The following is a 24,252-nucleotide window of genomic DNA, read 5'->3' on the forward strand; positions in this document are numbered from 1 at the left end:
GGAGGGGGGCTCCCCACGTCGGAGGGGGCCTCCCCCATCGGCGGAGATTTCGGGCCAGGGTCAAAGATGGCGGATCCTCGGATCGTCCCCAGAGCCCGGAGGTAGGCAGGGCTGCGAGCCGAGCCTCCGAGGGGTGGGAGACCCTTCGGCCCAACGGGGAGGCTCCTGGGGGTTGCGCTGAGAGGAGGAATCCTCCGGCTAACAGAGCGCAGGAAGTGGAGGGAGGAAAGAGACTGAAGAACTAAATCGAGGGAGAAGAAGGAGGGCCGTCCGGAATGAAAAGGGAATTGAGAGAGGAGCGAGTGGCTGGGATAACAGGAAAGGGGGCAGCTCCGGGGCAGCTCCGGGGATGGCGGGCAGGGCCCAGAGATGGGAGGTCCTGGGTTCCAATCTGGCCCGGGGCCTTCCTAGCTGACCCCACTGCCTGCCCAGCCCTCACCACTCTTCTGCCCTGGAACCAGTCCAGGGAATGGAGCGATAACACATGTATGAGCCAGTGGAGTGGCTCGTCCGCTACAGGAATCGGGTAAGCACGGAGCAAGTCCGGAAATGAATGAATGAATTTTGGGAAGAGCCGGAAGGTTTAAAGAAATCAAAGCCAGTCTCGGATAAGCGGAGACACGCAGACGGCTCCTGCCCGGCTAGTCTGCTCCACGTGCTGATGAAAGAAAAAGGGGGCAGGGCTCGGGTTCGAGGGTTCTCGCCCAAAGAGCACCCCATCCTTCAATGCCCCAGGCAGACGCCACCTCCTGAGCAGCCCACCCCCTTCTCCCCACAGCCAGGGCTTCCTCTCACGGACAGCCACCTTGGAACGACTTGTATATGTTTTGTATTTCCTGAACCTCAAAGCTTTAGGGTTCGGCCGCTCTATGGCAGAGGGACGTGAGATCCGGAATGGCGCAGCTCTGGGGTCCGGCCCGGAGTCTGAGTTCAAGTCTTTGTCCAGACACATCCGCCGTGTGACCCTGGGCAAGTCCCTTCACCTCTGCTTGCCTCCATCTCCTCCTCAGTTTCCTCATCTGTAAAATGAGCTCGAGAAGGAAATGGCAAACCAGCCGGGTGACCCTGGGCAAGTCCTTCCCCTTTTTGCCTCAGTTTCCTCCTCTGTCAAACGAGCTGGAGGAGGAAACGACAAACCAGTCCACTCTCTCCGCCAAGAAAACCCCAAAGGAGGTCTTGAAGAATTGGATTGGACTGAAAAATGCCTGAATAACAACGTGGGAAAGTACTTCGCCGCCTTTAAAGGGGAGCCCAGTGTCCCCGGCACCGGCTGCCTTTCCCCTTCTCTTGGGAACTCCTGGGGGGGCCCCTCCGCCTCGCTTGGCACTCTGGGGGCTCAGCAGGGACCGCGGGAGTCAGAGGGGGCTAAATAAGGAGCGGGGGAGGGGGGGGAGCGATCCCGGCTCTGGAAACCTCGCTGCCGCGGAACAGGCGTCAGGAAGTCCGGCGTTCCAATATAGCCTCGAACCCTCAACGGGCTCTGAGGGGCCGCATGGCTCAGCCTGAGCCTGAAATCCCTCCGCTGTGGCTGTGGCGGGGACGGCAGGCGGCTCAGAGCCGAGGCAGCCGCCCCGGAAAGCCCCGCCCCTTCCAAGCCTCCCATTCCGTCTCTGGCTCCCCGGTGCGGCCTCGGCCCGCCCGGGGCGGTTGGTGCCCGACGTGGCCCATAAACCCGAATGGCCGGGAGGGCTCCGGCTTAACGAGCTGTTCCTTTAATGGCCGCTTCCCGAAATAGCCCGAGCCTGCAGGGAAGGGGCCGCTGGGGTTGCCACGGCGATTATCGGGCCATCGGAGGATCCGGCCCGGGATTGGTCCTCCGACTAGGCTGGCCTCTCGGCCTGGAGAAGGGAACAACGTGGGGGAGGTGGGGGTGGGGCTGCGGAGCCCCAGCTACCTGCCAGACCCATCTCGGCCGGGGGCCGCCCGCTTCTCCCCAGTCTTTCGTGCCCTCCTCTTGTGCCCCACCACGCGCCTGAGAGCCAGCGGGGGGAGGGGCCGGGAAGAAGCTGGGTCTGGGTTCAGATACTGACTCTCCCATTCACCACCTGAGGGACTCTGGGCCTCCTCGGAAAAGAAGCAGGGCTGAAGGAGCCGGTCCTTTCCGGATCTCCCCGGGGCCCCACGCCCCACAGGGTATCGCTCCCTAGAGTCCCGGGGGCGCTGGGAGACCGGAAGCCCCAAGTGTCTGCCTGCCTCCGGGGTCTTTTCCATGGACTGCCCGGGCCCAGGAGGAGCCGTGGGACCTCCGGAGAGCACCTGGTTCCCTTCCTCGGCAGCGGCAGGGCACAAGGAGAAAGAACAGCCAACAGGACTGTCCAGAGACGTGGGTTCGAATCCTGAGATCGTGGGCAAGTCATGTGTTGTCGGGGTGCCGGGATAGGCTGCACCCAGGTCTCTGTGATTGCATCTGGCTGGGAGAGGAGTAAAAATGGCCCTGGGGCAGCCCGTGCTCCGCAGAAGAGAAGGGAAGCCAGGCGGGGGGCAAGGCCAGGCAGAGTCGGGGTTCTCTGGGAATGAGAGGGCCCCCTGAGGAGCGGTTCTGCTGGCATTCCCATTGGGGGTTTGTTAGGTCTGATTCTCAGGGACCCCATCGCAGAGATCCTGGAGGGGTTTGCCAGTTCCTTCTCCAGCCCATTTCACAGATGAGGAAAGGGAGGCCAACAGGGGGAAGGGACTTGTTTAGGGTCGCTGCTAACAAGCCAGGCTGAACTCAGGAGGAAGAGTCTTCGGGAGGCTAGATTCAGAGCTCTCTCCACAGTGCCACGTCACTCCTCACTTTACAGGAAAGGAAACTGAGTCTTGGAGAGGGCCACCCAGGGCTGGAGGCAGGATCTGATCCCAGGCCACTTCCCAAGCCACATGGCTATTTCTCCTGGGGGAGGAGAGCTGTGGGGGATCTGAGGCTTTGTAGGTGCTTCCTGCCCTCAGGCGGGGGCACACACATGCACACACGCACACGCTAGCCCACACGAGCCGAGTCCTCTCTTACCTACGGCTGGGAACGGCACGAACCTCTGGATGAGAAGGCGGGTGGCCGGCGTGAACTTGTTGGCTCTCTGAACCAGAGCGTTAAGGCCCACCTTGGAAAGAGAGGAGAGCGCATGTGAGCCGAGGGCACAGAGGGGGGCAGAGGGGGGTCCCCACCTCCCTCCCCCACCCCATGTACCCGAGGGGGCAGGTGCTCAGTGGGAGGAGGGCAAGGGAAGGTGCCTTTCTAAAGCACCCACTAGGCGAGGGTATCCCCTTCCTTCTTGGACCCATTTTATAGAGGAGGAAATGGAGGCTGGCAGGGCGAAGTGACTCTCCCAGGGTCACACAGCTAGGGCGGGTCCGAGGCCAGATTTGAACTCATCTTCCTGAGCCTGGGCCTGGCACTCCATTGGCTCCTCATCGTACAGGTCCAAGGCTGTGGGAGACTCCCCAGAGGGCTCTTTCTCTCCTTGTGTCCCCCAGGCCTAGGGGGACACCTGCATACAGCAGGCGCCTGATAAATGCTGACTGGCTGACCGAACAGGGGAGCGTACGGATCGGATGATGGGGAAACGGGAGCTGAGAAGGCCGAGAGCTTCGCTCCAGCCGCCATGAGGACGGACGGGGAGGACGATGGTCCAACCTCCTCCTTTCCTTCCCGAAGAAAGCCCAGAGAGTGGAAGGGATTTCAATTCAATTCCTAAACATTTATGAAGCGCCTCCTAGGTGCCAGGCACCGGCCAAGGAGAGTCCCTGCCCTCAGACGGACAAAGATATCCAGAGCAAGGAGGAGGAAACAACGAAGGCGCCAAGGTCTCAAGCCAGGAAGAGACCCCGAGTCCCCCCACCCTCCGCTGCACCCCATTCCTGAAGTCTGCGGAGACACAGCCCCTCCTTTGATCTTCCCAAGATCCCCGGCAGGAGGACTCTTATGAGCCCATTTCTTAGATGGGATCATTGAGGCTGGGGGGGGGGGGTGAAATAATTTGCCCACCGTCGGGCAGTGACAGAGGCAGGAGCACATGTCCCCGACCTCTGCTCACGACGCCGGGATGTGTCACGGGAGGCAGAGCATGAAGGGAGAATGTTTCAGGGAGAGAGAAAACCAGAAGCAAAGGTGTGGAGTGGGGAAGGGACAGGGAGACAGGCAGGCCACGGGGGAGGGGGAGGAGAAGGAGGAACAGGAGGAAGAGGAGGAGGAGGCCCCGCTGCTCTTCCTATAGATGTGTCAGGCTAGCACCTGCCTGAGAGCCTCCTCGCCAGGTAGGGCTTGGGATGAGGCATTCTGGACCCCAGGGGCTGCTGTCTGCCCACCCTGGGGAGATCACAAGTCAAGGCAGAGGTGTCCTATGGCGCCGGCTCACCTCTCCCAACGACCCAGGAAACAATTCGAGCATGGTGGGCCCCATTTTACAGCTGAGGAAACGGGCGCTTTGCTTGGCCAGGCCTGGCTGCCGGGGAGCCCCAGAGCCAGGGTGGCTTCTGCCCAGCTCCTGCCTGATGGACGCAGCCACCTGAGGCCAGAGGGGCCGGACCTGGGAGGACCCCACAAGCCATGGCTCTGGGAGCTGGTCAGTCCGGCCCCCCCCACGAACGGTCCCTTGGGTGAGTCTCGTCTCAGCTAGCACGGGAGCTCCCTGAGGCCAGGGACGGCGCCTTCTCCTCTTTCCTCCCCATCGGGCTAGCCCAAGACGTCGCATCAGGCCATGTTGGAAGATTTACAAACCTTTAGCCACCAGGAGCCTGTCCAACGAGGTGGGGAATCAAGGCCGGAATGGGGGCGGCCCTCTGGCCACAAAAGGCCCCCGCCCTTTGCCCAAACTTCTGGGGATTCCCAAAGGCATGGCCTGGGCACTCTCCTCTGACGCCAAGCCATTCCCGAAGTACAGGCTGACGATGGTACTCACAAGCTCCCTGTGACCTCCAGGACCAAATACCCGATCCTCTCTCGGGGATTTTGAGCCTTTCCCAAGCTCTCCCCTTTCTCCCTTTCCAGCCTCCGCCTCCTTTATGGCTCCTTCCTGTTCCTCCTCCCTGTCTCTGGACTCTGCCATGAATGATCAGAAGATGGACCTGAAAGCCTTGGCCTCAGGGAATGCCCCGAAGAGACGCTGTCTTGGGGTCCTTCTGCCCAGGGAAGAGAGGAACGGAAGAGAGTCCTGGCCCCCTGGGGCTGGGTCTAGCTGGCTCCGGGGGACACCTGCCCACCCAGCCCTGGGCTCTGGCCACTCTCATGTCTCTTCTAGAGCGTCTACCAGTGGTTCCCAAGCTTTTTTGGCCTACCGCCTCCTTTCCAGAAAAAATATTACTTAGCCCCCTGGAAATTAATTTTCTTTTTTAAATTTGAATAGCAATTAATAGGAAAGATCAATGCCCCTGTGGCCATCACCACTTCCTGGATCGCTGCAGCAGCCACCAGGGGGCGGTGGCGCCCACTTTGGGAGTCACTGATTCTAAACCAACATCCAAGCAGCATTCATGCTCTTTCCCCAAGCCCAGGAGTCTCTCTGCCTTCCCTGCTTTGGCCTCTGACACCAGCATCGCCTTCACAAACTCGCCCCATCTTCAGCTCCACCCTTTCTCTTGCCCGATCCGCCACACTGAACCAGCTGCCAACCACCACTCCCCTCCTTCACTTTGCTGGGCTTGTCATTGCAGAACTGTCTGACCCTTCAGGGGCCGTTTGGTTTTCAGTTGTTTTTTAGCCTCATCCAACACTTTGGGACCCCATTTGGGGTTTTTTTGGCAGAGATCCTGGAGGGGTTGACCATTTCCTTTTCCAGCCCATTTTAAAGTTGAGGAAACTGAGGCCAGTTAGGTGAAAAGACTTTCCCAGAGTCACACAGAGACACCAGTAAGTGCCTGAGGTCAGATTTGAACTCAAGAGGATGTCTTAGCTACCTGGGGCCCCAAGAGAGCAAGTTATCAACCCACATCCAAAGTTCTGGATTGGTTGAACCAGACACTCTGCGTTCATCTGTGTGACCTTGGTCAAGTCATCTAACCTCTAATGCTTCAGGTTCTTTGATGCGAAGGGCCTGGGCTAGACCATCCTGAGAGTCCTTTCAGCCTTTTAAAAAAAATCCTCATCTTCTGTCTTTGAATCAATGCTATGTATCGGTTCCAAACCAGAAGAGTGGGCAGGGCTAGGCATTGAGGGGGAGGTGACTTGCCCAGGGTCACACAGCTAGGAAGTGTCTGAGGCCAGATTTGGACCCAAGGCCTCCCATCTCCAGGTCTGGCTCTCTGTCCACTGAGCCACCCAACTGCCGCCACTCCTTTCAGCTCCAAGTCTGTGACCCTCTAAATGAATTTGAGCACAAGGGTGACAACACACAAGAGATCTACCCTCCTAGACGGCCCTCCTCCCTCTGGTGAGCTCCCTGCCTACCTCCCAGCTTCAGTTCAAATCCTACCTCCTAGAGAAGGTCTTTCCCTTCCCGTCTGCCCGCCATGGCTGGCGCCTTCCCTCCGAGATCCCACACAAGGGCAGCTAGGTGGCCCAGGAGTTAGAGCACCAGGTCTGGAGCCAGGAAGCCTCCTCTGCTGAAATTCAAATCCTGCCTCAGACGCTTCCTAGCTGGGTGACCCTGGGCAAGTCCCTTCACCCTGTTGGCCTCCATTTCCTCATCTGAAAAATGGGCTGGAGAAGGAAATGGCGAAGCCCTCTAGCACCTCTGCCAAGAAAACCCCAAATGGGGACCCAAAGAGTCGGACGTATGTGACAAAAATGACAGAACCCCAACAGCATCCACTCTAGGTAGAGGCGGGTTATTCTTCCATGGAGACAGGCATGCCGAATTATTTACAGAAACGAGTAGCGGGGACGGCGCTGGCACGGACGCCCCGCTAGAAGGTAAGTCCCTCCTGGGGTGGCAGAGAAGCGGGAGCCACGAGGAGCTCTCCAGGGGCGCAGGAGATCCCAGGGCCCCCGGAGTGCCCCCCTCAGCCTGCGGCAGCACGGAGACGTGTGCGGGTGTCTCTCTTTTCCCTCTTTATTTTAAGCCCTTGTCGATGCCCAGATGCCAATCCCCTCCCTCCCTGCGCGCTCCAGGCCAGAACTGGAATGCCAAGCGAAGGAGGAGCGTCTCCATTGAACCGAAAAGGTTAGGCGGCTCCATCCAGACTGTTGCTGGGAGCCCGCCGTGCCTGCCCCATCGGAGGATGCGGGATGGGTTGGGGGTGGCCGCTGCCCTGGCGCACCCCCTGCCCAGGCTCCCTGCCCAGGGTCAAGCAGCCGCCGTCTGCCCGACTCCCTGAGCCCAGCTCCGAGGCCCAGCAGGGCAGCTCAGGATGGGGCAGGTGGTGGTCTTCCATCTCCCATCTTAGCAAGAGGGAGGAAGGTTAGACTGAGGTGTTCTAATGGCTCAGCCACTGTGGAAACGGGCCCTTGTTTGCCGCGATCTCCTCCCCACGGGCACATTCAGTAAGGCCAGGGCCTGCCGGCCAGCTGCCCACTTAGCCTGCTCTCACGGAGGCAGGATGGAGAGGCAGCGGAGTCCGGGGACCAGAGTTCCAATCCCGCCTCTGTCACTCACTACCGGGTGACCTTCGGCAAAGTCGAGGTTGTCCATCTGTAAAATGTAGGGCTTGGACCGGAAGGTCCGCCTGGAAGCTCTCCTGGAGGCTGCAAGGCCCCTCCTCGCCCCGCTGCCTCCTCCCAGCTGGCAGTCGGGAGGCTCCCAATTCTCTTCCTGTCTTCGACACGTGGAGAAGTCAACATGCTGAAGGGGTAGCGAAGAGTGGATGCTGTGGGACACTCTTCTGGGCCCCTGAGAGAGAGGGCGGCCAGTGGGCTGAACCCTGGGCTGTCCGGGCAGGCCCACAACGACGGCCCAGGAAAAGGGGCTCCTGGTAAGTAGCCGCATGGCCCGGGAACTCCCGGACTCTTCTCGCAGTTCCCCCAGTTCTGACCAAGAATTTAGAACAGAGCAGCCAGGAGTCCTCCTCCGTCCATCTCCAGCCCAGCCATTTCTGCTGCTCCCACTCCCCTCTCAGCTACCCAAAGGGACAGAGGAGAGGCCGGAGGAGGAGGAGGAGGAGGAGGAAGAGGAGGAGGAGTCAGGGGCCAGAAAGAGATCACCAGCCTTCTCCTCATGGAATGATGAAGGCAGGAGAGGCCAGAGGGGAGGGGCAGGAATGTGAGGAAAGAAGGAAAGAGACAGACACAGATTGAGAGAGAGACAAAGACAGAAACAGAGACAGAGATAAAGAGACAGAAAGTCAATGAAAGAGACAGACAGAGAAGGAGAGAGGGAAGGGAAGGGGGTCATTGAAAGAGGATAAAGAGGGAAAAAGAGGAGGGCTAGAAGCAGAGGGAAGAGAGCGACAGAGATGGAGGATGGGAAGACGGGAAGAGAACGCGTGACGTATTTTTGGAATCCTCTGCTTTCATTTCTGCCCTGTTCTTGGCTCTCGGTGACCTCTCACACGGCAGTCATTCTGGGAATCCAGACTGGAAGACCCAGCGTAGGCCCACCGGGCAGGAGCCGTCCCCTCTCCAGCTTCTTTGGATGGGTCTCTGCTTTGTTGCCTCTGCTCCTGGCTTCCCTCAAGGCTCAGCTCACATCCCGTCTTTGAAGGGGTCTTTCCACTGCACGGTGCCCCTCTCAGTGCCCACCTGAGATGGCCTTCCTTCTCTGTTATCTCCCTCGTGACGGTATTTGCACACTGTGTCTCCTCAGACGCTGGGAGCTCCTGGAAAGCGGGGACTGTTTGGGCCTTTCTTTGGGTCGCCCCCAGCTTAGCCCATTCCTGGCACCCCGAGAGCACGGCCTCTGATTGACTGAGGTTACACTCGAGGGCCTCTGAGGTCCTTCCAAAGAGGAGGTTCTGTACGTCAGTGTAGTATAGCATAGATGAAAGCGGGCTGGACCCAAGTCCGGAGCCCCCAGGCCGGATCCTGGCTCTGCCATTCCTCCATCACGTGGGTCACAAATGGGGCAAGTTCTTCTCCCCCTGGGCCTCCACTGCCCAATTTACACATTGAGCGGGTTGAGCCGGGTGGCCTTCGAGACCCTTCCCCGCTGGAGTTTGTCTTCTGACAACCGCGATTCCTTCCAGCCTAGCGTGGTGCTGATGCCATGCCTGGCCTGGCGGGACAAACAGTCATGGCGGCCCTGATGCTGCTGGGAGCCTGGCAAGTCTTGGAGAGAGCGAGCCGCGCCAGGGGCTGGGGTGGGTGATGGGAATGGAGAGAACCCAAAGACCATGGCCAAGGGGAGCCCTGAGGGAGGGTGGAGGGCGCCCCTGCTGATTTGCAGGAGGGACCCCCAGAGGCTCCCTAGTCCAAAGCCCTCATTTCACAAATAAGGAAACAGGGCCAGGGACTTGCCCAGGGTAAACACAGGGATTAAATGATGGCGTGAGGATTCGAACTCAGGTTCTCTGATTCCAGGGTCTGTTCCCTCCCGGTAGTAAATCCTCTTCAGGAAGACTTCTGGGTGCTTTAGCCCCCATCTCTCACTCCCTGTGGCTCTGACTGCCCTAATGCGAATGATTTTCTGACACACCTGCTTCATCGACAAATCCAATTTTTCAAACTTTGCTGCAAACTGGAATCTGGAAAGCCCTTTTCTCCCAAGGACCCCATGAGGCAGGCGCAGTCAGGATTATCCCCATTTTAGAGATGAAGAGACTGAGACTTGGTGAGAGCCTCAGCGGACAGGGCAGTGGTGCAGGGAAGAGAGGAGATAAATGCTTGGGAATCCCTCCAGCCATCTCCAAATGGACCATCAACAAGGGCCGGCTCTCAGCCTCCTTCAGTATTCCTCTCCTTTCCCAGCCTGTCTAATGGCTCATCATACACTCTCCTGAGTGACCTTGGGCAAGTCCCTTAACTATTTTATTTTAACCCTCGCCGTCTGTCTCAGAAGAGGTACTATCAGTTACAAGGCAGAAGAGTGGCAAGGGCTGGGCAACTGGGGTTAAGGGACTCGCCCAGGGTCACACAGCTGGGACGCGTCTGAGGCCAGATTTGAATCTAGGACCTCCCGTCTCTAGCCTTGGCTTTCTATCTGCTGAACCACCCGGCTGTCCCTAGTCCCGTTGCTTCTGAGCCTCAGTTTCCGAATCTGTAGAAGGAGGGTCTCTTCTAGCATTCTACTTCAGCCAGTCCTGGCTCGGAGGATGGGGAAGGAGCTCTGGGGATGAGGCTGGCCTTCCTCCCCGACACACACAGACACGGCTCAGCCCCTTCTGACCGAGGGTGGCCACGGGCAGCCCCCACTCCACCTCACACCCCGATGATGGGTTCTCGCACCACATTCACAGGCTGTCAGGGAAGAGGCTCCACGCCGCTCACAAACAATTATCGGGGCGAGGGAGCTGGGATGAGAAAACTCCACAGGGGCACCTTCGCCGAGGCAGCTGAGGGAAGGGCGGGGGGGACAGACAGACACACAGACAGGGAGAGCAGGAGACAGAGAGAGGGAGAGGCAGAGATAGAGGGGGAGAGAGAGGGAAGGAAAGAGAAGGAGAGAGGGAGAGAGACACAAAGACAGAGAGAGAGAGACAGAGAGGGGGAGAGACAGAGAGGGAGAGAGACAGAGAGAGAGAGAAGTGGGAGAGAGGACGGGGGAGGCAGAGAAACAGAGAGAAGAGACAGAGAGAAAGAAGGGGCAGAGGGGGGCAGGACAGGAAGGATGGGAGGAAGGGGAGACCAAGGCTCTGTGACCAATTACACTAAGGGGCCATATTTTCCTGGAAAAGTGGCCTTGGGTCCGTCTCCTCAGGGCCGGGGGAAGAAGGATGGGATTTCTGGGTCCCAAACAGAATCTTCCCAAATGGGGAGTTCCAAGGAATGACCTGGACTGTTCAGTCCATCCCCTTATGTTTGGTTTTCATGGACGGGGAAACTGAGGCCCGCAGAGGCGATGACTTGCCCGAGATCCTGCTGGGGTCCCCATCCCCTGGGACCAGCAGTCTTTTGCGTCTGCCACAGCAGGCAGAGATTAGGATGGGGGGGTCCCTCCCTGCCCGCTTCATGCACCCCCTCCTAGGATCAGCTCTAAGGCAGAAGAGTGGCAAAGGCTGGGCTTTGGGGTTCAGTGACTCGGCCAGGAAGGGTGAGGCCAGACTGGAAGGGAGGCCTCCCGCCCCCGCCCTGCTTCCTTCACTCTCGAAGCTGCCTCAGGTGCAGGCTGGGGGTGCCCCAGGCCAGCAGCAGCCGGCCAGGGATCAGCACTAATAATATTCCCCTCCTGCAGGGGGACGGAGAAGGGGCTGAAGGGTGCAGAGACAAGAGAGCCCTGGCCCGGGTTCAAATGGACCGAGTGCGAGGCCCGGACGGGCTCCCGGATGGGAAGCTCTTTCCAAAGCCTGGAGGAGCTCTCCGGGCCGTGCCCAGGGGAGTCCCGGGGGGCGGGGAGGGGCTCCCGCTCTGGACGCACCGCCCTCCGCGGTGACCCCTTTGGGGTTCTCTTGGCCCAGATCCCAGAGCCGGCTGCCATTTCCTTTTCCGGCTCTTGTGACAGGAAACGGAGGCCAGCAGGGCTCGGTGACTTGCTCAGGGTCTCCCCGCCAGGAAGTGTCCGAGACCACCGTCGCACCCAGGACTTGCAGGCGATCCATCCCCGGCGCCGCCCAGCTGCCCTGTTCATTTACGAGTAAGATAAGGTCTCTGGAGGGGCCGCTGAGAAGATGGCGGCAGCTTCCCTTGTTGTCTTCCAGTGCCGCCAAGTCCGTTCCAAAGCAGAGGAGCACGCCGAGGGGCCCAGGATTTGAGGTGGATTTGAACCCAGGGCCCTCCCCTCCCCCGCCTCCAGGCCCTCTTAAATCCGCCTTCTACAATGAGGGCAGGCTGGACAGACAGACTGCGGGATTAGAATGAAGGAGGTGAAAGTCTTGCACGGAATACAATAGACGGGCCTGGAGGGAGGGAGAAGGCGGCGCCTCAAGCACTCTCCGAGCCACCCCAGAGCCCTCTCAGGCGGTTGTACGTGAGCCACGGGCTCCTCCGCCCAGCCCTTAAAGGGGCTCGGAGTCGGGAAGACCCACGTGCGAATCCTGCCTCAGATCCTTAAGCGGCCGTGTGCCCCTGGGCAAGTCCCTTCCCTTCTGCTTGCCTCCCCCTCCTAATCGGTCTGGGAACGATCATCCCCCAGAATTGTTGGGGGAATCAGAGGAGGCTCCGGACAGCCCGGGGCCAACCCCGGCTGTGGCTCCCGTGGCGTGGCGGCTGTCCTTGTTGGAAGGGAAGAAGAGCCCCCCCTCTCCCCCCTGCGGAAGAGTCTGGACAAGGGCTGAGGCGCCCCCCCAGGCCAGGGATGTCCCGGCGTGTTGGGGCACCCCTCCGCCACGGCCGGGCGACAGCATTTGGTGGAGCCCATTAAAATGAAAACTCCTGCCGGCTGGTTCCTCCGCCTGCCAGCTCGGCGGGCCTCGTTGGAGGGAACCAGCTGGCATAAATGGCGACCGACCCATCCACAGAGCCGGCGATCAGAAAACCAGCCCTAATAATTGGATTCTGGAGGGTTTTGAGAAAGAGAACAATTATGGCTGCGGCTGCCCCAGTGGGGCGCTTTCACAGCCGCCCAAATAAACCGCGGAGGCGAAGGGAATAAACATGGGCTCGGCTTTGGCAAGCCAGCCATGGAGGAGGGAAGGAGGGCCCAACGGCGAGCTGGGGAGGGGGCCGGGCATGCCTCCGAGGCCGGCCTCCCCCCACCACGGCAGTCCGGGTCAGCTCGAGCCCCAGCCTGGAGGAGCCTGGAGGGAGGGAAGAGCGTCAGTGTCGGCCCCCCCCCCAAGGGTCGTGTGTTCCCCCCCACTGGGAGGGACAGGCAAGAGGGGGGTGCCAAGGAGGAGAGACAGAATCAGACAGAGGCAGGCTGGGGGGGAATCGGGAAGGGCTTGTCTGCACTGAAACATATTTTCAAAAAAACTAACCCCTTACGGAGGTCCTAGTAACAAGTCTAAGACAGAGGGTTGGGCAGTTGGGGTCAAGTGACTTGCTCAAGGTGACAGCAGAGTTGGGAAGTCCCTGATCTAGAATTGAACCCAGGTCCTTCCAACTGTAGACCTGGCACTCCATCCACAGTGCCACCTAGCTGCCCCTTCATTAAAATACTTTCAAGCCAGTGCCTAAAGCCCACATAAAACCAGATTATAAAAACCACACATAGAATAACTTCAGCCGCATGGCTGTCAAGAGGTGTTCTGAGCCAGAAGGCCTTGAGCACCAACCCCGATCACTGGTCATCTCCTGCCCATCCCCAAACCTTCCCCCAAGGAAGGAATGGGCAGCCTGGACAGGGCAACCCAAGAATGGCCAACCGGTGGCAAAACGGAGAAGTCCAAGCTCATCTCTGGCACTCCTCTACTCTCCAGCCTCAGTGGACCATCCTTAACAGATATGAAAACCTGCTGTATGACCTTAGGCAAGTCACTTACCCTCTCTGAGCCTCCTCTGTAAAATGAAAGGATGAGAAATCTGAAGTACTCAAGGTAGGATCAATGCCACGACCAGTCCTGATTCCAGAGGACCAATGCCGAAGCCGCCTCCCCGTGTCCTGGCAGAGACCCACAAGCCAGAATAAGACATGGCCATGGCCAATAGGAACATTTGTTTTGCTTGACTTTGCATATCATTTTCTTTCTTTTTGTTTTTTGAATTGGGAGGATGTGGGAGGGAAAAGAAAGAAAGGAAGAGAGAGGGGGAGAGAGGGAGGGAGAGAGAGAGGGGAGGGAGAGAAAGATGAAGAAAGAAAGAAAAAAGAATGAAAGGAAGGAAGGAAGAAAAAGGAAAGACAGGAAGGAGGGAGGGAAGGAAGGAAGGAAGGAAGAAAAGAAAGAAAGAAAGAAAAGAAAGGGAGGGAGAGAGGAAGGAAGAAAAAGAAAGAAAGAAAGAAAGAAAGAAAGAAAGAAAGAAAGAAAGAAAGAAAGAAAGAAAGAAAGAAAGAAAGAAAAAGGAAAGAAAGAAAAAGGAAAGGAAGAAGAGGGAGGGAGGAAGAAAGAATAAAAGAAAATATTTGTTAATGGAAAAATAAAATATTTTTTCAAATGAATGAATTGAACTCAACAACCTCTAAGATCTTTTCCAACCCAAATCCTGGCTTCTCCTGTCCAATGTCCCTCCATGTTCCCAAACACTAAGCCATTAAAGGTCTTGGCCTTCTCCAGAGGGCCCTCCCTGCACTTGAAGGGAGATAGCAGGAAGGGGCAGAGCCCAGAGAAGGTCATCTTGAATGGGAGAACTCGGGCAGCAGGGGAAGAACCCTTTATGCCATATTACAGAATCCTAAATGTAGAGCTGGAGGGAGCCCAGAAGCCACAGTCCCCTCCCCCTCATTTTACAGATAAGGAAACTGAGGCTCCAGACTTGTTCCAGGTCCCAGGGGTGTAGCTGGGATATCGCACCAACCTCTCTACCACAGGTTACGGGAAGCTGCCCTCGGTCCCATCTCCCAGTTTCCTCCTCAAACGGTGTGAAAGTCGGATGCTATACAAGAGACCGGCAGTGAGAATGTCCAACTGCTCGGGATGGAGATGCGGATGGGGCATCGTTCCCCTGGGCTTAACCACAGGGGCCTCGGAGGCCATTGAGTCCAAGCGAATCATGTTCCAAATGAGTCAGAAGTGACTTGTTTAGGGTCCTGCAGCAAGTTGGATTGGAGCCTGGGCTTCCTGACTCCATCTCCCTAATCATGAAAACACGGTGCCCAATGAAACTGTGCCTCCCCCAGGAGCAGGGAGTGGAAGCTGACTGCCTCGACCCTCCTGTCCCTCCTCGCATGACTCGTGGGGCTAGAGCACTGGACTTGGAATTAGGAAGATTCATCTTCTTGAGTTCAAATCCAGACTCAGACACATCCTAGCTATGTGACCCTGGGTAAGTCACTTCACCCTGTTGGCTTCAATTTTCTCATCTATAAAACATGTTGAAGAAGGAACCAGCAAACCACTCCAAACCACTCCAGTATCTTTGTCAAGAAAACCTCAAATGGGTCACAAAGAGTCAGGCACAACTGAAAAATGACTCGACAACTCCTGATTATTATACAAGATGGGTAAGTGGTATGTCTGCTCCCCTCCTTCCCACCAGAGCGGAAGCTCCTTAAGGGTAGAGAACATCTTGTTGGCTTACATTTGGGTCCCCAGCACTTCACCCAGAGCCTGGTACTGTGTAAGGGCTTAATAAATGCTTATCTGAATGCTTTCTCTATTTAATAAATGCTTTATCTACCCACTGGTCTAGGCCTGATGCCTTCTCAGAGTAGGCTGGGCTTCTCTCTGCTTCCCCCAAAGCAGTCCTTAGCAAGAGGCTGGGTACACAGTAGCTGCTGCCCCGGATGGCAGAGTTAGATCTGTTAAATTCTAGCAAGTGGTGGGATTCTGAAAAAACCACTTCATGGCACCTCCTTCCTTTCCTCCTTCTCTCTTTCCACCCCTCCCTCCATCCTTCGTTCCTTCTCAGTCATTTATTCTTGGTAACGCTGTTGGCCAGGAGCCTCAGAGCCTGGAAATCCATCTAGCAAGCATGATTGGGGCAGCTGGGCTGCTGGGAGAAGGCCCACAGAGGCCAGAGGATCATCCCCAGGCGGAGGACGAAGACTGAGCCCTCCTCTGGATCCTGATGCTTCCCCTGCTCCTCTGCCTGGGTAGGTCTCTTCATCCCTGGCTGCTGGGGGGGGGGAGGAGCTCTTTTTAATTAATACCAGGCCTGGGCCAACCACCGGGCCGGTGACACTTGTTTTCAGGTCATCTCCTCCTAATAGGCTCACCCTGGGAGGGGATTTACAACTAATTGACAGCAGAGATCAGTTAATGAGGACGACAGGCCTGGGGTGCCGGAGAACAAGGCAAACGAAACTCCAATAAAACTCCTTTATCCAGGGGTTTTGTGATTTACACAAAAAGAGAGAAGCAAGCGGCAGATAAGCCGTGTCAGAAACTCTGCTCCCATCTGTCAGGGCCGCCCCTTGCAGTGAGCCTGAGGAGGCAGAGGCAGGGAGGAAGGCCATGGCAGGATCTGAGAACCAAGGGGCCAGCCATCAAGGAGGATCCACCAAGGGCGCCCCATGAGGTCCAGCCTCAGCCCAGAGGAGAAGGTGGAAAGGAAGAGGAAGAGAAAGGGGGAAGGGAAGAAGAAGGAATACAAGGAGATGGAAGAGTGGGAAAGAAAGAGATGGAGGGGGGAAGAGGAAGAGAAGAAGGGGAAGAAGGGGGTAGGAAGAGGAGAAAGAGAAACCAAAGGAAGGAAGAAAGAAATGAGCTAGAGCCAGAAGAGAAGACGTAGAAGGCAAGGAAGAAAGGAAAGAGACGGAGGAAATGGGGAGTAAGAGACAGTCTCATGGAGATGATTATAGTGCAATAACCCTGGAAAGGGAATTTCCAAGGCAGGAAAAGATGGGCGATATCAGCTGTCTTTGGGATACTTGGTGTGACTTGCTGGTCCTCCCAGGACTCTCACTGGGGCAAATCCTGCCACCACCACTCCTAGGCTTTTGGCACATTTTGACTTCTGAAGGTATCCTGGACCTACTTGTGAACAAACCCTTTTCTATCTCAATTCTGCTGAGACAGGGTTCAGGAAAAGGAGTCAGGAGCAAATATAGTACAGGGAATTGGCCGGGGCAGGGACGAATATTCTTGGCTGTCTATCCCAAAGGGTTTTGGGTAACATCATAGACTCCTCTCAGAGCTGGAAGAGATCTCAGACCCCATCGAGTCCAATTTCAAATTACAGATGAGTGCCACTATTATCAAAGAGGAAGAAATCAGAGCTGCTTGCAGGCTCAGTGGATTGAGAGCCAGATTTAGAGGCAGGACACTCTGGGTTCAAATCTGTAGATACGTCCTAGCTGGGTGACCCTGGGCAAGTCACTTAGGCCTACTGCCTGGTTCTTATTGCTTGTCTGCCTTGGAACCAATAATTCTAAGATAGAAGAGTTTATTTAAGGAAAAAAATAGCAAAAACTAAGGGGAGGGGGCCTAGAGACAGGAGGTCCTGGGTTCAAGCCCGGTCTCAGCCACTTCCCAGCTGTGTGACCCTGGGCAGGTCACTTGATCCCCATTGCCCACCCTTGCCACTCTTCCACCTATGAGACAATACACCGAAGTACAAGGGTTTAAAAAAAAAAAACTAAGGGGAGGGAGAGGAAAGAAATCAGAAGGTGCACAAAAGAATACAGTAAAAGAAAAAAAAAAGACTAAAATTACCAAATATTTCAGGAGGAAGAAAACTCAGATAAAGACCCTAAACACAGACAGACACACCACTAAATGGGAGGAATAATAACTGAAAGGAGTATGGTCTCCAGATCAGGTAAATGAGTCCAGGCTCCAGTGAATAAAGATTGCCAGGTAAAAGAAAATGAAACAACACCTGATGAGGCTGAGAGGTGGCTCCACAGTGCACAGAGCATCAGGTCTGGAGTCAGGAAGACACAAGATCAAATCCACCCTCAGACATGTACTAGCTGTGTGCCTCTAGGCAAGTTACTTTACTTATGTTTGCCTCAGTTTCCTCCTCTGTAAAATGGAAATAATAATAGCACCTACGTCCCAGAACTGTTGTGAGAATCAAATGAGATAATAATTGTAAAGGGCTTAGGACAGTGTTTGACTATGAATATTGGCTATTATTATTCTAATGATGATGAGGCAAAGGACCCAGTGTGTTCCCAAGACCCCAATGGGATATTCCCAAATGGTTTAAAAGAGAAATCAGAATTGATGGTCTGCATGGCAGAAATGATTGGCAGAATAGAGGCAAGGATCACCAAAGAAACAAAACTAAAGACACAAACTAAAAAAAGCTAACTGGGAATATACAGAAGTAAAGGCCAGTCTGGGAAGAGAAAAGCAAAAAGCAACCATGTTCAGAAAATACACGATCTCCAGATAAGCAAGAAATACTGATCTCCAAGACAGCATGCAGAGAGACAATCGCAGGGTTCTCAGAACACAAAAAGTAAAAACAAAAAACAAAAAAAAAAGGTTTTTTAATCTGATAATAATAGCTGATCACCAGAATAAGAAATAATATAACCGTCTGGAATGTTGAATGCATTAAGAGTATAACCACGAGCAAATCAGTTAAGCTCTAAGCTTCAGTTTTCTCAGAGCGGCTGTGAAGAAAGTACCACAAGACATTACTGGACGTGGCCAATAGGGAATTTGTTTTGCTTAACTATGTTTATTGTGACAAGGTTTTTCTTTTTCTTTTTTTTTTTTCAGGGGGAAGGGGAGGGAGGGGGAATACCTGATGATATTTTCAAAAAAAGAAAGAATTGTAAGTATCTGCAAAGGACCAGATAATGATGAGCTGCTGCTGCGACTGCTGAGCAGCTGGTGATGCAGTGGATAAAGCTCCAGACCTGGAGTCAGAAAGACTCATCTTTCTGAGCTCAAATCTTACTGGCTGTGTGACCCTGAGCAAGTCACTTCTCCCTGCTGGCCTCAGTTTCATCATCTATAAAATGAGCTGGAGGAGGAAATGGCAAACTACTCTAGTCTCTTTACCAAGAAAACCCCAAATGGGGTCATGAAGAGTCAGACATGAAATGACTGCACCACAGTAACAAAGCTGTTGCCCTCATGAATATTTCATTCTTCTCTTTTTTCTTTTTAAGTCCTTACCTTCCACCTTAGAATCAATACTAAATATCCATTTCAAGGCAGAAGAGTGGTAAGGGCTGGGCAATGGGGGTGAAGTGACTTGCCCAGGGCCACCCAGTGAGGAAGCATTTGAACTCAAGACCTCTTGGCTGTAGGCTTGGCTCTCCCTCTACTGAGCCACCTGGCTGCCCCTGACACTGACTCTCAGAGGAGGACATCATCAGGAAGGCCCCGACATTTTCTCCTGTTAATCATTCCAGGCTGGCTCCCTCTTTGCCCCGGTGAGCCTGGGCCGCCCTCGAGCTTTGTCCCACAGCCCAGGAACAGACCTGCTTCCCCGGCTGTTTTCAGCAGGCCGTCCTGCCTTGTTCCCGGACCTGAACCCGGGGCTTTGGGGTCCATAATGGGGGCTATCTGAAGCGCCCACGGCGTCCTGGGAGCACAGATGACTTCAGGAGAAGGCCCCCTCTCCTCCTCACCCCCCATTTTGGGGGAGTCCCCCAGGGTTTCCAGCTCTTTGGGAGCTTGTGTCAAAGTAGGGCACTGCCCTGACAGCAGGTGGGAGGAAAGGGTGTAGGAGAAGATGGCGCTTAGGGAGGCCGAGGAAGGGGCTAAGAAAGTGTAAACGAGTGTTACCCACTGCGATTGAGACAGCGCTTATGACGGCTCCCAAGTAGCCCTGGATGAACTTGGATGCAGGCAAAGGCTGAAAAACAGAGAAAGAATGTTGAGCCAGTCCGATCCTCTCCATCGCCAGAAAACCGTCTCAGGGATGTGACTTGGCCAAGGTCACACCTCTAGTGGCTTTGAGTTCCAATCTAGCGCTCTTTCCAGGGAGCAGGGAGCAGAGCCCACCTCTGAACCTGGCCCTCTGGGCCCCCCCACAGCTAACCTCTTTCCGCTGTTCCTCCAAGAGGAGCCCCACGGCTGTCACGCTTTTCTGTCAGTGAAGAAAATCTGGGACAGATCCACTCCCACTAAGGGTCTCCCCCCTCCCAGGAAGAAACAAGTCCCTAAGGTGGCATCTCGGGCATCGACAGGCAGAGAACGGGGCGACTTTCAGAGCACAAGAGGAGCATATTTATTCCTCGAGCCCCGGTGCCGGCTGTCCCGGCCAGTGCGGGAGGGCGGCCCAGCGAGCTCACCTTGGTTGCGTTGCGGTTTGCATAGTTGACGCAGGCGTTGTGACTCTGGTTCAGCCACTGAAAAGGGAGCAGAAGGAGGCGAGGCATTAAGGGGCGTCCCGGGAAGCTCTGGAAACCCCTCCCGGCACTGTGCCTGGAAGAACCAGGCAGCACTTTTAGTTGGGGGAAAGGGGGGGGGCTGCCGCCTGGGGACTGGCCGGACCAGCCCCTCCTCGGGGCCGGAATCTTGTTGGATCTCAAGAAACAACAGACACGAGGCGGTCACAGAGGAGGGGGAGGAAGAAGAACACAAACAAGCACTTATGATGCACCTCCTGTGTGCCGTGCACTGGGCTAAGGAAGCTCTTTACAGTTATGATCTTGCTTGATCCTCCCCAAAGCCGGGGGAGGCAGGGACTACTCTCTGTTCTTTACAGATGAGGAAACTGAGGACACAGAGGTTGGGTGACTTGCTCACAGTCAGAGAGGAAGTCTCTGGGGCTGGCTTTGAGCGCGGGTCTTCCTGACTCCAGGCTTAGGGCTCTCTCCATGGCACCAACTGGTGAAGCAAAGGAAGAACCAGGAATAATGGACAGAGCAAAGCCCTGGATTCGAGAACCGGCTCTCACACGTATCGCCTGTGGATTACAGGCATTTCCCTGCCTCGACGGTCTCCGTTTCCTCATCAGTAAAAGGAGGGGGTGGCTCTACGGCTAGGATCGTAGGACAAGCACGCCAGACCCAGTGACGAGGGCGAGTTCCTGGCTTTAGGGAGTTTCTGCTGAGGAAGCTCCCTCCATCCATGAAGCTGTACTAACGTGAACGAAAACCTCCCCAAAGGCAGCTGAATTCAGAGGGAACAAGGCAACGAGCAATGAGGGTCTTTGAGAAGAGATCGGAGCCGAGCTGGGGGGACTGGGCCAGCTCCAAGATGTCCTCCTCTCCAGCTCGGGGCCCCCCTGGGTCACCCCCTCCCTCCTGCTGCCTTCTGGGGCACTGCCCCCCCCCGTCCTTGTCCTCACCCCGCTGCCTCCACCCTGGCCGTCGTCCTCGTCCCTCAGTCCCCCAGGCGGGCTCCTCCAGCTCTGACTAGAGTTTTCAGCTTCTCTGGCTGAGTCAGCCTCTACCCCTTCCCTCCCAGACCCCCCTACAGAACGGAAGCCCTTTGTGGGCAGCCTGGCAGGCTGGCTTCTAGCTGTATCCCCAGCACTTCGCACAGAGCCTAGAATGGCACTGAATCATCATCCATCTCCAGCTTCCTTGGGTGGTGACCCCTCAGGGCTCAGCCCCGGAGGCCTCTCCTCTCCTCTCCTCTCTCAATAGTCTAATTCGCCTCCCTGGATTCAGTGATCGCCTTTATGTGGAGGCCTCAGAATCTACAGATCCAGTTTGAGTCTTCCTCCAAACTGTGGCCCAACTCCACCAGCTCCAGTTAAGGTTGGGCCCAAGACAGCTCCAACTCAACAGGTCTAAAATGGAGCTACTTCCCCAGAGGGGTCGAGAGGTGGGACCAGAACCCAGATCTTCCTGACCGTCTATTCACTATGCCGTGCTGCCCTTCCTAGGAAATGATTTGGATTATTTCCCATCCAGATGTGTGATTTTGAAAGGAAGGAAGGAAGGAAGGAAGGATAGGAGGAAGGGAGAAAGGAGAGAGGGAGGCAGGAAAGGAAGAAGGGAGGAAGAAGGGAGGGGAAGAGGAAGAAGGGAGGGAAGGAAGAAGGAAGTAAAGGAAGGAGGGAGGAAGTAAAGGAGGGAGGAAGTAAAAGAAGAAGAAAGGAAATAAGGAAGGGAGGAAGGAAAGGAGGGAAGGAGGAAAGGAGAGAGAGAGGGAGGGAAGAAAAAGTGAAGGGGGATGAAGGAAAGGAGTGAGGAAGGAAGAAAGGAAGGAAGGAAGAAGAGAAGGAGGGAGGGAGGAAAGGAGTGAGGAAGGAAGGAGAGAGGGAGGCAGGAAAGGAGAAAGGGATAGAGGGAGGAAGGAAAAAGGGAAGGAGGAAGGAAGGAAGGAAGGAAGAAGAGAAGGAGGGAGGAAAAGAGTGAGGGAGGAAGGAGAGAGGGAGGCAAGAAAGGAGGGAGGGAGGAAGAAGAGGAGGAGGCAGGAAAGGAAGAAGGGAGTAGAAGAGGAAGAAGGGAGAGAAGGAAGAAGGAAGGAAGGGAGGGAGGGAGGGAGGAAGTAAAAGAGGAAGAAAGCAAATAAGGGAGGGAGGAAGGAAAGGAGGGAGGGAATGAGAAAGGAAGAGACCCTGGGAGATAAGTGATACTATTATCTTCATTTTTCAATTAGGGAAACTAAGGAAAACGTTATGACTTGTTCAAGGTCTGCAATGGCTTTGTTTCCAGTTCTTTTCCTACCACAAAAAGGATCCATTGGGAACAGTTTGGTGTGTGAGAGGCCTTGCTGGCTTTCTTTGCACACAGGCGCCAAGGAGGTGCTCAATAGGCCTGGAGGACAGAGGGGTCACGAAGTCATGGGGAATCACCACAGGCCTTGAAGGTCTTAAAAACAGCATAGTTGGCTGAAGGCAGGGCACTTCTAGGGTCTAACTGAAAACCAGACTCTTAGTCTCTTTAAGGCAGTCAGACTGTAGTCTGTCTGTCTGTCTGTCCGTCTCTGCCTCCTTCTCTGTCTCTCTCCCTGACGTGTCTCTCTCTGTCTCACTGTCTCTGTCTGTCTGTCTGTCTCTCAATTCTCAGTCAGCTGAAGAGAGCTGACTCCAAAGCACCCCACGAAAGGCTCCACAACATGGTTCCACCTGCTTCGTAATGCATGTGTAATAGGCGGCCCAGGTGGTGCTGAGGGGGTGGGGGGGAGACAGCTTTGCCTTCCTCATTAGCTACAGCTTGGGAATGAGTCTGCCTTCCCTAAACCTGTGCTGCCTGTGGGGGTGAAGGGGAGACTGTCTGGAATGAGGGATGGACGCGTTTTATTTTGTGGGGAGAAGTAGACCCAGAATGGACCGTGGGGTGGGAAAGACCTGACAGCTAGAGACTGTGTGACCCTGGGCAAGTCACTTCCCCTCTGCATACTTTAGGCAATCCTTTAAAATTCTCCTTCGGCCTGGGGGAGGGAGCTTGCTCACGCGGGTGTTTTCCCACAGATCTGGGCCTCGTGCTTTTCCTGTCCTTCTCTCTCTCCCCCAGGCAGTCAGGAGTCAAGCCTTTAGTAGGCACTGACTCCCTGCCAGGCCCTGGGTTAAGCCCGGGGACAAGGGCCATCGGGGAGTTCCCTTCCATCGGGGGACAGGCAGCTGGGCAGCTCTGACTCCCAGAAGGAAAGCACTAGAGGAGGAGGGACGGGAAAGGCCCCAGGGGGGCCGAGAGGCAGAGGGGAGGGGAGGAGGGTTCCTGGGATGGAGGGCGGCCCGTGCCAACGGGGCAGAAGCTTCTGGAAGGCCGGACGATTGGGGGGTTCTGCTGTTGCCTGGCACGGAGCGGGCGTTTAACCAAGTGTGCGGACGGCTCTCTTGCTTTTTCTCTTTTGCGAGGCCAGAAAGGGAGACTGATGGGAGGAGGACAGAGCCGACCTCCCAGCTGGGACGTTCTCTGAGCACCCAGCAGGGCTTGACAAGGGCTTGACAAGCTGTTGCTGATGAGGGTTTGAGCCCCGACTCCTGGGAGAGTTACCTGCCAGAAGATGGTGGAGGCCAGAGTCTGGTTGGGCAGGAGGAGGCCCACAACCTGTAAGAGAGAGGAGAGAATGAAGACGCGGCATTGCCTCTGCTGGGGCCTGGGTTCTAGCTCTGAGAGATGGGGTCAAGGAGGCTCCAGAGGGCCCCTCCTTCCCCCGGGGGAGACGGTGTGTGGCGACACAGAGTTTTCCCCCCTTTAACCATTAAAGTGCAGATAATAAAGTTCCCTCATCTCTGATGACTGCATGAAGAGAAAACAGAGGAGGGCTGTGAACATTATACGTAGGAATACAGCCCAAACAGGACAGCCAGGGGGTGCCCAAGAGCCTGGCAGCAGGCTCATCTTCCTGAGTTCAAATCTGGCCGCAGACACTTGCCAGCTGTGGGACCCTGGACAAGTCACTTCATCCTGTTGGCCTCAGTTTCCTCATCTGAAAAATGAGCCGCAGAAGGAAATGGCAAACCACTCTAGTATCTGCCAGGAAAACCCCAAATGGGGTCCCAAAGAGTCGGACATGACTGAACAGCAAAAACCTCGCCCAAATGCAAAGTGGAGGTGAGACACATGACTGCCCTTATTTAGAATAACTTATTTAGGATCATCGTTCCGAAGTGTTGCTCCCTGACCAGGGCAAGGTGGCCTCGAGATGAGAGGATGAAAGATTCAGATGTACATATAGGACCTAAAGGCCAAGTATAGGCTTAATGAGAAGGCTGGTGCAGAGTGAAGAGAACACTGGCTCTGGAGACAGAAGATCTGAGTTCAAATCCTGCCTCACACCCTTATCAGCTAGGTGACTCTGTATGTCACTTTTGCTCTGTGTCCCAGTTTCCTCAACTGTAAAATGGGAATAATAATAATAACACCTATGTTGCAGGCTTGTTGTCAGGATCAAATGAGAGTACTGATGAGAGAGAGAGAGAGAGAGAGAGAGAGAGAGAGAGAGAGAGAGAGAGAGAGAGAGAGA

The 24,252-nt window shown here is 55.6% G+C and overlaps 1 protein-coding gene across 3 annotated transcripts in view; it reads right to left on the reverse strand.

Moving 5' to 3' along the window:
- The window catches only part of SFXN5 (sideroflexin 5), a 226,338-nt gene that overhangs the window by 87,761 nt on the left and 114,325 nt on the right, over positions 1 to 24,252 (reverse strand). For 2 of the 3 annotated variants that reach the window (XM_044663037.1, XM_044663038.1), the window contains exons 7-10: positions 23,280 to 23,333; positions 19,677 to 19,733; positions 19,172 to 19,237; positions 2,990 to 3,080 (exon numbers count right to left, since the gene is read on the reverse strand). In XM_044663037.1, the coding sequence (XP_044518972.1) occupies positions 2,990 to 3,080; positions 19,172 to 19,237; positions 19,677 to 19,733; positions 23,280 to 23,333 (268 nt within the window). The remainder of the gene's footprint in view (positions 1 to 2,989; positions 3,081 to 19,171; positions 19,238 to 19,676; positions 19,734 to 23,279; positions 23,334 to 24,252) is intronic. The other variant, XM_044663039.1, reaches the window with a different exon arrangement.

This window comes from Gracilinanus agilis, chromosome 2 (genome assembly GCF_016433145.1).
Source record: "Gracilinanus agilis isolate LMUSP501 chromosome 2, AgileGrace, whole genome shotgun sequence".
In the NCBI taxonomy this organism is placed as follows: Eukaryota; Metazoa; Chordata; class Mammalia; order Didelphimorphia; family Didelphidae; genus Gracilinanus; species Gracilinanus agilis.